At 49.4% G+C, this 13,663-nt stretch overlaps 2 protein-coding genes across 7 annotated transcripts in view; one reads left to right on the top strand and one right to left on the bottom strand.

The window, feature by feature from the left end:
- The first annotated feature begins 109 nt into the window (after positions 1-109).
- gadd45ab (growth arrest and DNA-damage-inducible, alpha, b) lies at positions 110-2,979 on the top strand. Its single transcript, XM_027028933.2, has 4 exons — positions 110-592; positions 1,045-1,146; positions 1,270-1,483; positions 2,192-2,979. Exons 1-4 carry the CDS (start codon positions 543-545, stop codon positions 2,303-2,305), a joined length of 480 nt encoding a protein of 159 aa, XP_026884734.2. The 5' UTR covers positions 110-542; the 3' UTR covers positions 2,306-2,979.
- Positions 2,980-5,743: 2,764 nt separating this feature from the next.
- The window catches only part of si:dkey-44g17.6 (guanine nucleotide-binding protein G(I)/G(S)/G(O) subunit gamma-12), a 28,213-nt gene continuing 20,293 nt past the window's right edge, over positions 5,744-13,663 (bottom strand). For all 6 annotated transcript variants that reach the window (XM_027028926.2, XM_035524462.1, XM_035524463.1 and 3 more), the window contains exons 2-3: positions 8,569-8,685; positions 5,744-8,328 (exon numbers count right to left, since the gene is read on the bottom strand). In XM_027028926.2, the coding sequence (XP_026884727.1) occupies positions 8,203-8,328; positions 8,569-8,661 (219 nt within the window). In that variant the 5' untranslated portion in view covers positions 8,662-8,685 and the 3' untranslated portion in view covers positions 5,744-8,202. The remainder of the gene's footprint in view (positions 8,329-8,568; positions 8,686-13,663) is intronic.

A 13,663-nucleotide genomic window follows, 5' to 3' on the forward strand; every position in this document is an offset into this window, starting at 1 on the left:
TGCCGTTTGAACCTGCAGACTGTGCACAAAGTATTTGCCGTGCATTTGGCGATGTTTTAAATTTGAAAACCCAACACTCTCAAATGCAATCGTATAGTCCAAATAATAAATAAAGTTTGCTTGTAAAAACCATCCAGACACGACAAGACCTAGATAGTGTGTTCATTTCAGCAATATGTGCGGCCAATTTGGCGAACGAGCCGCGTGGTGTCGCTAAGGCTTCGCGCACGACGCGCGCACAACGCCGCGCACATTGCACGCGCGGAGCGGTAAGCACGTTCTCTCCCACTCGGCGCGTCGCCTGAAACTCTCGCAGTGGACGCTGGCGAGATCAGCCTCGCTTTCGTCAGCGGCCAATAGGAATCCGTATGCAAATAGCCTGGATAAGAGACGCGTCGGGGGCTCGAGGCCGTTCACACGCGCGCTGCACGTTCTGCTGTGTGTGTGTGTGTCATGCGCGCGGTTCTGCGGCGTCTAGGCTCACGTTAAGCTCACTTTGCAGGCAGCATAGCCAATAAACGTGCGTCACGGATATTCGCCCGATGTGCAACATGACATTGGAGGAGCTTTGCGGGGATAACGCCACGGAAAGGCAAGTTGCTGTTTTAACGTTTGGTGCCGAGTAGCGCGTATCTAATACGGTTGCCTGTAACTTCAGCAAAATGCTTGATGCGAGTTATGTTCTTGAAACATCGTTTGATTGGCTAGTAGCGGATGTGATCTGATTTTTAAAGGTCGTTTAACACGTTTTGATCCTTCACCTGACTTAGGAGCTTAACGTTCTTTAAGAGTTTGCAGTTAACGTTAACTAGTAGTTACACTTCAAATACCGGCGTCACGAGCGAAACCCGGTATCCACGGTACAGGATGGATCTCCAGTTCCATTTGTCGTTGCCTTTCCGCAGCTGCCTATTGCAGGGCTACTTTAATTGCATGCAAGCTCTTACAAAATAAAAATAATTCCGTTCGGAAGCGTGCGAGTCGCATGTCGGCTGTATAACTTGGTCGGAGGGTAACGGCTGTGTTGGCCCTCACGCCCTGCAGGATGGAGTGCGTGGCTAAGGCCCTGGAGGAGGTTCTGACTGCGGCTGTACCCCAGGGCTGCATCACGGTGGGGGTCTACGAGGCAGCAAAGGCGCTCAACGTGTAAGCGGACCTCACGCATCCCCTTTTCATGCACGTGGTTACGATAAAAACTTTCTTGGTTGTCCCACACTTTTTGGGTTTCTTTAACTTTTTTTTTTTTTTTTTCCCCTCTGACTTTTGCAGAGATCCAGACAACGTGGTTTTATGTCTTCTGGCCACAGATGAAGAGGACGCTCAGGACGTCGCCCTTCAGATTCACTTCACGCTGATCCAGGCGTTCTGCTGCGAGAACGACATCAACATCTTGCGCGTGAACAATATGAGACGTCTGGCCGAGCTCGTGGGGAACGTTAAACCGGGAGGAGAGCCAGTGGACTTGCACTGCGTCTTAGTCACGGTACGAGTTGTGCGTGTTCTCTTCTTCCTGAGTAATCGGCCCTGCAGTAGCCACAGGGGTTCTCGTGTTAACATTTCAATGGACAACACATTTAAGTTTCACTGAGCCAATTAGCACTCCTGTGTTGAGGTAACCTGGTTTAACACCTTAAGCCTCACCCCTCCTTCCTACCTTGGCTGTGGATTCTGATGCATGTTAAGGTTTGGCAGAATTGCATTTTTGCATGCAAATGAATCGCATTGCAAGCCTTTTGCACAAAAGCGCTGTAGGTTAAGCCGCAGCCTTTGAAGACAGCCGGGCTTAAGTAGTTAAGTGTCCCGATTTTCATTTGACTGTCTGATGTGAAATTCCAGTCCAGCTAGGACTGCGGTAAACTGGCAGCCCTACAGAGCGATCTGACTCCAGTTACAGGGCTTTTTGTGGTCGCCCTTGGCGCACATCACAGCACTTCCTGTGGGGCACTTGTGTAAACGGCACTTCCTGCAGGGAGTGAGGAGGCGACCACTAAAATGACCACTTTTTGCAAATTAGAAAGGGATCTAGCCGTTTAGTCACTCACTGTCAGCGTGAGTGTGTGGGCCAAGCTTGGTAACGTTTTGCTCCTTTTGGCTAAGGGGAGGGAAAGCATGCAGTTTGCTTGCTTGTTAGAAGCATTTCAATGCCCCATTTTTGAAATTAACTCTAAATTTCTTTTCTTTCCCTCTTCAGAAGCCACAGTCTTCTGCATGCAAAGACTCAGCCCTCAGCAAGCTGAACCATTTCTGCAGAGATAGCAGGTGTCTGGACCAGTGGGTGCCGGTCATCAACCTGCCGGAGCGATGAGATGGCGCTGGCGTGTGGCGTCACGTCGCACGCGCACACAAAGCTACTGCACTGTATTCGTGTAATGCCTTGGCCAAATGCCCCCGGATAGCCCTCACCCTACCGCAAGAACAAGGGAGGCAAGGGAGACAGACATGTAAGGAACAAGGAAACCAAATCCAGCCAACAACAGGGGAGTGGATGGTTTTTGGGCCGGAGGGGGTGGGGGGGGGGAGAGAGAGAGAGAGGCATGACTCAGCAGTATACTTGCACTGCTGCCAGGGAATGACGGATCCTGCCTTTAGTCGGGAAACAAAAAGACTGTGTAACTGAAACAATCATGTAAACACTCGTCAGCACGGAAGGACCAGTCAGAACTGGAGAAGCTGGCCAAGGCACAGCTCAACGTCACTAGACTATAAGATGGATTGCTAAACAGGATGTTCCCAGCAAAACTGTTTTGGAAATGCTGTTGAATTTTGAAGAGGAGTTTTAACTTATGTTAAGTCTTTTAATTATTCTAACTATTTAAAAAATAAATGGAAAAGTCTTTACTGGTTTAGGAAAGGTGTTACTTTTTTTAAGATCATTTTTTGAATGTTCTCTTTATTTCTTTAATTTAAAGACCTGTATTTATGTTGATTGTACAATTTCTTAAGGTTTGAGGAATTGAATAAAAGACCCAAGGGAAAGTGTTTTGTCTGTATAAACAGTGTGATTGTTATTGCTGGGTGAGGCTGCAGGTGCAAGAAACTGGTTAGAATGTACTTGGTGACCCTTTGCACGACCTCAGACACGGCACCAAAACATTCATTGACACGATACAAAACGTGTTGATGGTAAAGTGATTTCAGGCTGCAGATCAAAGCTTTTTTTGTGTGTGTCTGATGCAGTAGTAGTATCGCTGAAGCCCCCTCCCCTTTGAACTAGCAAAGACTAACCCTGGCAGCTCAAAAAGACAAGTCACTACATGGCATTCAAAGACAAGACTACATCTTTCAGTTTTAAAGTTGTGGTTCAGCTTTATCCTCGGAATGTCCTGACCGCAATGACACATGCAAATGGTGCACTTGGACTTGTGCACAGCTATTTATTTAACCTTGTGCCACTCCTGCTTTGTTTTGTTTTTTTCTTTCAGAATACTGAGTGACTATAATTTATTGCTTTGTTTTTAAAATTTGGTCGCAGGAAGTACCACACTGTTTGTATAACTAAAGAAATAATTCAGCTTTGTCTAGGGAATACAATTTCCCAGTTTCTTTGTGTATGCAAACAAGTTTTGCCATGTTGCAATTCCACTGTTTGATAAATAGAAAACGCAGGCCAAGCAAAACATTTTGTACCACAAACGCATCAACCCAGTAACCTGGGTGGTGATCCAAGCATCAAGTGCTCATCCTCCTCCCCTGTTTTGGCAACAGTAAAGCAAAGACCAAGCCCAGTGAAACCGGCGTACACATCGCTGTCCCTTGGCACCAAACACAGGTACACTAATACGCCCTGACAACAGGAGAATCCTGTTCTGATTCCTACGGTAACTGCACCCTGACTCATGACTGGAATTATGGGAGTCTTTGCATATTTACACAACATGAGAGATAAGGGCCCTCTGAGAGCCAAAAATAATAGCGGAGTCAGAGAGATGGGATGCCGGGCTGCGTGTGAAGGAGGGGTGAAACCATGAGCAAAGCGCTGACGCCATGAGTTAAGGCCTGCAGAGCTGGAGCGTGCAGCTAAAAATAGCCCTGGATGCAGGCCGACCGCTTCCTGTTTGAGCTCTAAGGGAACGGGTTGGCATGGATGAATTCTATTAGCTAGCCAACCATGAGCCCCACCATAAATCAGTGGGTGTGGCCTTATAAGAGTACAAGTCTTGTAAAGGTCAATGCCTCAGGAGAAGACAAACAAAATTGTGCAAACTTTTTTTTTAAATTAAAGGGGGGGGGGCTGCTGGGGTCAGTAAGAGTACCTGTCTTGAGCAAAGAGGTGCAGTACAGTGTGCAAGTTATAGCTTATAAAGCTATGAAAGATTTATGGTTTTATTGCAGCACAAAAGAGCACTTTCAGACCCTGCGCTAGAGCGGCGGGAGCAGGGAGAATCAGAAACGGTGTGGAGCTGGGGGATGAGGTGCTTCCGTTCCACTTCAGCTCGGACGTAGAACACTGTGCACGTTATCCCCCCCCCGTTAACGCGTGCTGTTCCAAGCCTCGGTTGCCGGTGGGCTCACCCCCGCCGGACCTAGGAATGCAGGCAGGGTCTGGAGAGAGAGACAGAGCTGCATTTTCTTCCTGCTCCTCTCTCCAGAGGGCCTGCAGCTGGGAAACCCGTGACTTTCGGTAGAAACGTCAAAAGCTGGCTGTTCTCAGGGAGCTCTCGGGGAGAACTAGTGGCAGTGGCACAGGTGAAACCGTATAACTATGAAAGGCAGGTTAGGGTTCAGAAATGTCCAAAAGGTAACTCGATATCAAAATCTGGTTCATAAAACACGGAAATGCAACTCTTAGCTCTGTGCTGTTTATTGGGAGTGTGATTTTATCTGTCCCAGCATACAAGTAACACTAAACTGCGGTACAAAAAAAAAAAAAAAAGCAAACAAAGGTGCCCTACCCTTCAGAACAGCCACGTGTGCCCGTGGACTGACAAAGGCCTTTCTACGACACTTTTAAACCCACGACACATTGTGCCGGACAAACCACTGAAAAATAGACGAGGTATCGAGTGTCTCTCATGTTCTGGGTTACGGGAGGGGGTGCAACTGGGGTCATCCCAGAGCTTTTCTGCTGAGCGCCTGGGTAACCTGATCACTGTTGGCAACTAAGACCACAAAGTGTCTGCCCTCATTCAGTGGTGAGAGGTAGTGCTGATTACATCCATGTGGGCCAACATTACCAACAACATGCCCCATGGCACCCCAGAGCAGACCATGACCACTGATCACTGCCTAAGGACATTTATCTGACCTTGAGGGGTATAAATAATCTGAAAGGTAATTGTAAACCATCCTAGTGGAAATATCTACCCAACCCATTACATTCTGGTGCCCATCTGAGCCTGGAATTTGCTAGTCTCTTACATAACATGTGTAGTGCTTTGCTGGGTGTGCATCCTGAAAACAGTACTGTCAGCATAATATGAGCACTTATAGCCAACAGTGTACATTGCAACCACACAATGTACACCCCAGTTCACTACCTCAGGGATTATTTAACAATGGTAAATTCAGCATGCAACACTGCATGAAGCACTTTACAAATGTATGGGGAAATAGATTAATAAAAACAAAACATCAAATGTAAATGTTTGCAGAGTTGTATAGTTGCATAAAGTATCAAACTATTAATGGCAATTGTTAAATTATGTCCAATAAGAATAATGTCAACATGGACTAAAGAACCTCAACTACCTAATCCCATTCCTAAAATTGCATGCAGTGAAAAATAAATCAAGACAAGGCAAAGTGTTGAGAATGAAATTATATTTAACTTCAGTTTGAAAAGGGGTTTGTACAGCACCAGAACTGGGAATCAGTTTCTGGGTTTTGTTTTTCTCCCACAGATAAAAGATTCTCTAGAAGAACAATGCACCAAAATGCTTCAGACGCTACAGGGGTGAAAAGACTGAAGAGCTGACATTAATCACGAGGGCAGTACAAAACCAAAATCACCTTCAGGAACAACCACAATGCACAAGAACACATCCTGTAGAAATAACGTGGAATGTCATTTAAAAACGTCACTGGGTAAACCACAAGATTGAAAGTGATTAAAAATTCCTCTATATCTACGACTCATTTGTGTCATTAAATACGTTGCGTCTGAAATCCAAATTTACTAAACCTCTTCTATAACCTACTATTCACCTGTTCAGTAATAAACGTGTGACGAGATTTTTCAGGAACAATTACTTTAAAAAAAGAAAATCATGAATAGACTTATTGGTTTCGGGCATGCTGTACGAATAGTGTTATTTCGGCCTAATATCGCTTCTCTCGTTAGTACATGTGCGATTACAATGTCGATTAACTTCCCTGTACATGGCAAAGAACAAACAATTGACTCGAAGCATAATTCCGGTAATATTCGTGGAATGCAGTGCTAGTGTGGCCAAACACAGGGATGAAATCCAGCAGCTGTCTATCGCCGGGTTTGCTGGACCCTGCACCAGTCTGAAGCTTCGCGTGCGGGTCCCCGCGCAAAGGCCACAGCACCAGCGGCGCGTGCCGCTAGTTCACAGTAGACGAACCGTAGAGTGCGTAAGACCAGGTGCTTAGGAGCCAGTCAGAGCCCGAATAGCTCATTAAGGCTTTCGGTGGATCAGCTGGTCTCTGGCCTGCTTGGACCAGCCGTGTGCTGAACAAACACATTAAGGTCTCTTTAAAACAACAACAACAACAGCAACAACAACAGCAACAACAACAAACGAAACGCGCACATACACACGCGCATAAAAGTGCATGGCATGACAGATGTGTAGAAAGTGTAAAATTCTCAGTTGTAAACGTGGAATGGCAGAATTCACGATAACAGTCACTGCAACAAGTCGTCGGCGCGGAAACGCTGCTGTGTGGAGACGCGTTTTGCTCGGTGGGGAAGGGAAGTCTGGAGGTTTGATTCTGCGGGTGTTACTATTGCTGGTCAGATCACAAAATATCTGGGTGGCACAAACACTTTTCAGACTTTTTTCTTTTCTCATCAATCGGAAAAAGACACCAACGTTAGAAAAAGCAACCAAAAGCGTCCATTACAATAAAATAAGGCATAGTCAATAAAGGGTTAAAATCTAGCCCATGCACCACGACGCGATGAAATATATTGCTACTGTATCTACAATAAACCGGCCAAAGACAAAAGTCCAAGGCAACGCTTCGGCAGACGGGGCAGTTTGGAATTTGGGTCGTACTTTCTACCAAAAAAAGGCTTTTGGCGAGGCATATGAAATATAATCCACGTTAGCCTGGGGTGTTCGTGACGGTAACTGAACACTGAGCAAAGCTTGGGGTTTGAGTGCAATTCACTGCTATGGCACTGGGCTCCGTCTTCACAAACACTGAAGCTAATAATAAAAGAAACCCACAAAGAGAGGCCGTAATACGGGAGCTGGTGGCGCTGAAAGAACTGGCGAGAGGGGTCGGGTCTGATTTACACAGCTTCGTAAAAGGGGAAGAAACGCACGGCTGTTAGCGCTCTGACGGAGGGAGGCGACCTTTCGCTGACCTGGCTAAAGGCCTCTATTGTTCAGACACAGGGAGTTCAGGAGGCAATGCTCAGGCAGAACGAGCCAATCTACGTCAGAGTGACGCCATTTAGCCACACCTGTTTCCACACAGGAATGGCACTATTCAGACACTCCCTGCATCCTCGTTTCTCCTTCCCCTCCATACAGGAATGGCACTATTCAGACGCTCCCTGCACCAATGAGTCGCCCTTCTCCTCCACACCGCTCCCTTCCACTAATTGAACCCGGTTAATAGTGCCATCACAAGGGGTCAAAGCACCACTGGTGCTGAACAGCTGTCCACCAGTGAGAACAGGAAAGAGTGTGGTGAGATGAAGGCTCCCCCAGGAAGTTCCCAGCGGAGCCCTCAGTCTTTATGTGCAGAAGTGGCTGGGCGGGACCACATCAGACAGCACGATCACAGCATAGACCCTGGGGAAAGATCTAGCCACACGGGCTCTATGGGGTTATGGTCTCAGGTTCGGCCAGATAAAACAGAACGAGAAGCGAATGTGTGTGGAGTGTTGAGCCATGTTTGAGTCTTGAGGACAGAAGAATTAAAGAAGTTGAAACGAAAATGGGCGTTAGCATATTTTAAGGCGACTAGTGTGTGAAATCTTAAAAGTAAAAATTTCTCTCTCTCTCTCTAAAAAAAAAAAAAAAAAAAAAAAAAAATGATTTTAAGAATGTCCAGAGCACGCCACTACAGTATAGTGCAGGGCTTCTTCTCCTTAAAGGGGTTCTCTGAGGCTGGGATCCCCATCAGGAGGGGGTCGTTTCTGGCCTGCTCGCCACAGTAATGCATGAGGTCTGCAGAGGCCTTAGAAACCTGAGAGAATGAGAAAGAGAAAAAGGATGGGTGGGAGGGAGGGAGGGAGAGAAAGAAGAGGCAAAGGGGAGAAAGATAGGAAGAGAGAAGATGAAAATTGACACTGGCATAAATTGACAAGTAATTATGACAAAGCCTAACACACACACCCTACAGACAGACACGAGTGGCTTCGCATGGACACGTCTTCGGTGTCTCTCCTGGTTGGTCTGCCTTTTGCCGTGTGCGGGGCGCGCTCACCTTTATCCGCTCGATGTTGGCCTCTGTCTGGAGCTGCTGCACTATCCTCTGTGCCTGCACTGTGTTGTTCGAACTCTGCATCTTCGTCGACATGCTTGGGTGTTGAACTTCGCAGACCTGCCATGCAAAAAAACAAAACAAAAAACCCAAACCAAATCAGGGCGTAAAAAACCTGGAACACGCAAAGAACAGTGGGGTCAAAAGGACACTGTGGTTAAGAGGAGAGAGGTGTGTGCTACCCAAGTAAAGGAAACATCACTCTCACTTCAGACTACCCCAGCATTCTGGGAAACAGCATGAGCTAAAACATGAAGCAATGTGCAGAAGACAGGAAACATTGCATCATAATGCCTGCTCTGTACTCGTACATTACCTGCTCATGCTCGCTCTCTCTCTCTCTCTCTCTCTCTCACACACACACACACACACACACACACACAGAAAGACTGAGTGAGTCCTCTGCACTATTTCCCCAAGCAGTGGGTAGGGGTACATGTGCGTCACAGCATGGATCAATCAAAGGGTTTGATTGGGTCAGTGGCCTGTTTACTACCTTAACTGTGTGTGTGTGTGTGTGTGTGTGTGTGTGTGTGAGTGTGAGAGAGAGAGAGTGCGCACGTGTGTGTTCGCACGCATCTGGACGAGTCCACAGCAAGCTGGGTGGGTTGAACTGAAGCCAAGCTGCTGTGTGCAGTTAACAACCTGCCTGGGTGTGAGTTTTCCTGTAAACCTCCGTCACGAGCAAACCTGCCAACTCACTCACAGGAGACACACGCACAAAACCAGGCACGCGTCCATGCACACGCACCGACAATGGCACAAAAGCCCTCGCATTGCAAACCCTTCAGATAGAGTGCCTTGCACAACCACAACACTGAGAGACAGACTGCAACTTCCTGCACAGCTGTGGGTCTGCAGGCTGGCATGGCCCCAGCGCAGGGAGGGTGATGTGCTGACTGCCCCACTGAACCGCTCCAGATGTTCGGATGTGCACATTATGGCACACGCTGTCCCTCTTCCTGAGAAAGCGGGTGTTGCGTTACAAGGATTTGGAGGAAGAGCACATGCAAGTCCCTGCACAGTCTCCCTCTCTTCCTCTCTCTCTCTCCCTGCACGGTCTCTCCCGCTTGCTCCTTCTGTCCATCTCTCTGGTAATGGGATCTTATCTCTGCACACAGGAACGCCGTGAGAGGAGAAGGGAACCGGGAGTGGGGGTTGACATGGGGGTGGTGGAGCATGGGGAGAAAGATAAAGTGGATTAGATACGTCTGCCCTGGACACAGACTCCCGGGGGGGGGGCAAAGGGGCATCCACGGTCCACACACACACACACACACACACACACACACACACACACACATGCAACCTGCACTCCTCCTACATACAGCCCTCTTCGTAATCTGCTTACAGTCTAAATGCAGTCTGAACACAGCCTGCATGCACATGATTTAAGGGGAACAAACAGTTCTCAGGAAGGCAATGGAGGCCACAGTTGACTGGCCACGCTGCCTTCCCCAGAACTCAACCCACGGGAGGATTACGGATGGAACCGACACTGGACACTCATTGCAGCCATTATTTCTCACAGCCATTTTACTGCACTGAACATAGCTGTAGCAGAGATGATTATGGTGCGATAGCCAGCAGGTGGAGAGGCATAGCTTGCCGATCTCATTGAACTCTTAAGCAGTTGCTTGTAGCGTGAAGAAACCAACAAAGGCGCAGAGGAGGATTACATGCCCATGAACAAACACACACACACACACACAAACACACACCCTGGAAATTACAGACACATCACTGTGACCACCTACGTGCCTTTTCTGCTGCGGGTTGTCCGCCGTCCTACGCAGACACAGGTCGGCCACCGAACAAGGTGCCAGTGTGAAAAATGAAACCTAGCCAGCCTTACCCAGACGCGGGCAAACAGGCAGCATGTCACAGCCCAGCCCGGCCCAGTCTAGCTGAGCAGCAGCGGTTTTAAAGCTCCCCGTCTCCAACACACGCGCTCGCTCCGCGCACCCACCCACGGCAAGCCCATCTCCACTTTCCTTGGGACGTGTGCGTGCCCCGAGACGGAAGCAGTGTGACAGCATGAGTAAGTGTGTAAGGCAGAGAGCTCCGAAAGCCTGCCGGAGAGTCACATCCGCCTCATTACCCCGTTCTGTTGCCTCCCCTACTCACTCCCTCTCCTTGCAGGAAGCCCTGTTCCTTTCTTCCAGTCCCGGAGAGTATTAAATGATGAAAAGATGTGTTTGAGTGTAAAAATAGAGGGGGGACAGGATGAAGGGGGAGTCAGTCACGAGCAGGAAATTCAGCTGAAGAAAAAGTGGTACCAGCAAGCTCAGTCAATGCTTAGACCATGTGAGCGCAATTACAGCAGATGGACAGAAACTCAGCTCTGCACATTTAAGGTCTTCATTATTATTTTACTGTTGGAGTAAAGTTTTGAATGCTAATGCATGCAGCAAATGCGTGTGTGCATCATTTTACACATAATATATTAGCCGTGTTGGGCGGGAGCGCGGAGGTTGGGCCACGTTGGGCGGAAGCGCGGAGGACCGGCCACGCTGGGCGGAAGCGCGAAGGACCGGCTACGTTGGGCGGAAGCGCGGAGGACCGGCCACGCTGGGCGGAAACGCGGAGGACCGGCCACGTTGGGCGGAAGCGCGGAGGACCGGCCACGTTGGGCGGAAGCGCGGAGGACCGGCCACGTTGCGCGGAAGCGCGGAGGACCGGCCACGTTGGGCGGAAGCGCGGAGGACCGGCCGTGCTCTGCGGCTCCGCACCTCACCAGACTCTGCGCTTTCTCCAGGCCTCTCCTTCACCTCAGACACCAGCAAAACAACGGCGTAAGCCGGTTTCAGATGTCAGATGAGTTCAGCAAACAATGAACAAGATGTTGGATGAAGAAGGCCGAAAGCAAACAACAGAGAAACGACAGACAAGCTTTCATCTCTCTGCAGAGATAACTGGAGCTCTTTGAAGGTGCACAGACAGCGTGAAACAGAGGAAGCCAGGCAGCCTTTATAGCGTATGACTCAGGCTAAAGATCGCTCTCTTAAACAACCTGGGGAAAAACGTGAGAAGGTACAGGACCACCTCGGGCCAGAAGCCAGACCACCACCGGGGAGAGCAGTGGGAGGTGCTGGGAGTGACCCACACACAGGCCACCCACCACCTCTACCACACAGCCTGCAAGGCTTGTCTGCCCTGGTGCAGAACAGCCCATTCCACAGGGCCCACATGCCTCTAATGCTCCAGGAATAACAGCAGGGGCCACCTTGCCACTACCCTACACACACACACACACACACACACACACACACACACACACACACACACCTGGAAAAAGACTTCCAGTGTTGAACTCTGCGACCAAACTCGGCCAACGAGTCACAGTCCGCCAGCCTCTCTGACTCGCACGCTGCTGGCTGTGAGACCGTGGGAGGAAGAGGAGACGTGAACGCATGGCTAGGTGCTGGAGACATCAGCGAGGAGTCACACGGGGTCATGCCTTGGGCAGCCTCCTTGCCTTCTAGCTCAGACTGGCTTGGGGCTTTTCACACGTTTGGCGCGTCTGCGTCTGCGTCAGGACAGGTTGACACGCGCCCTTCAGCTACCCTCCGTCTGTCTCACTCCCGAACTACTGCGTCCGCGCGGCACTTCAGTCAGCGCATGAGTAAGCGGTGCATCGTGGGACGAGTGCGTTTGATCTCCTCAGTCAGCGGCCGAACCACATGAGAGAACTCTCTCTCCCTCCTTCCCTCCCTCCCTCTCTCTGAACATTCTTCCAAATGGCATGTATACAAATTCTGACACCTCTCTCTCTCTCGCTCTCCTGCCGAGAGGCCAGGTTAGTGAGATCAGAGAGACCAGCTTTGTGTTTGAAGTAGACACGCCACAACTCACATCTGCAGAGCAGCCAAGAGCTACTGAGAAAACAAGATGGAAAAAAGAGTGTGTGTGTGGGGGGGGGGCATAGACCAGTGAGGGGGGCAGGATGTTGGGTGTGGGTAGGACAGGGCAGGACAGGAAGCAGGGCAGCCAGAGCCTGAGTGCCGCACACGCACATTCAACATCCATCAGACAACGCACCATCCACTTCTATTAATACAGCCACACAGACAGAAGGAGACAGAGACCATGAGGAACTGTAGCCCTTGGTCCCAGAAACTGTTGTGCACAACCAGCACTCAGGGAGTTCCTGACCTGGACAGTGACGTCCAGTAGATGTCCAAACGCCAGAGGAGACGAGTCAGTTATACAGTTTGTCCTTGAAACCCTCGGACCCTCAGAGTAAAGGTGCAAAAAAACCAAACCAAACAAAACAAAAAACCCAAAGTGTAGGAAACGGATAACATTCCCCCTGCACTAACCACCCTGCAATAACACCGCCCCCCTCGCTTTGACTGCGCGAGCGTGTCCCACTTTACCTCCCCGCTGAGCTCGGGCGACGAACACAGGTGCATGTAGGCGGGGGAGAGTCGCTCACGGATGGATAGGGGCTCTGTGGTTTGAGTGCCGGCACAGCGACACTGCGGTCCGCCTGCTCCCAAACAGCCTGGACCTCCACTCAGTGTGGTAGCCGCACACATCACCAATGGACAAGGCTCTTACATCGTCAGCACCCGAAACCCAACTGGTCGCACTGAAGAAACAGCCAGCTGAGTCTAATGGCAGCCGTGAATCTGAGTTTGAATGAACATGAAACTGGAGTGACTGGAAGCAAAATTGTTTCAGCTTGCAGTCATTGGAGCAGAAGCAGAAAAGCAGTTACTAGGAATCACATGACTGAGAGGCAATTTAAACTGCACCAGCCACACATGCCTTCCAAGGCAGGTTGGTCCTGTACTCCCACCAGGTTTGAGGTGTGATCATCTGGTTTAGCATTATGCAGCCATGGAATGCAAATGGACAAAGACGATTTTCTACACACGCATTTGCATTCCGTATCTATCACACAGACTGAGAGAGGATCCCGGAGTTCAGCCAGCACACAAAAGCAGGAATGCCGTTCTGCACCATTGCGAGTGGATTTACAGACAGCCTCTTCAGTTTCATAACTCAGCATAAGTTGCACATCATGCACATG

This window comes from Electrophorus electricus, chromosome 3 (genome assembly GCF_013358815.1).
Source record: "Electrophorus electricus isolate fEleEle1 chromosome 3, fEleEle1.pri, whole genome shotgun sequence".
Lineage (NCBI taxonomy): Eukaryota > Metazoa > Chordata > Actinopteri > Gymnotiformes > Gymnotidae > Electrophorus > Electrophorus electricus.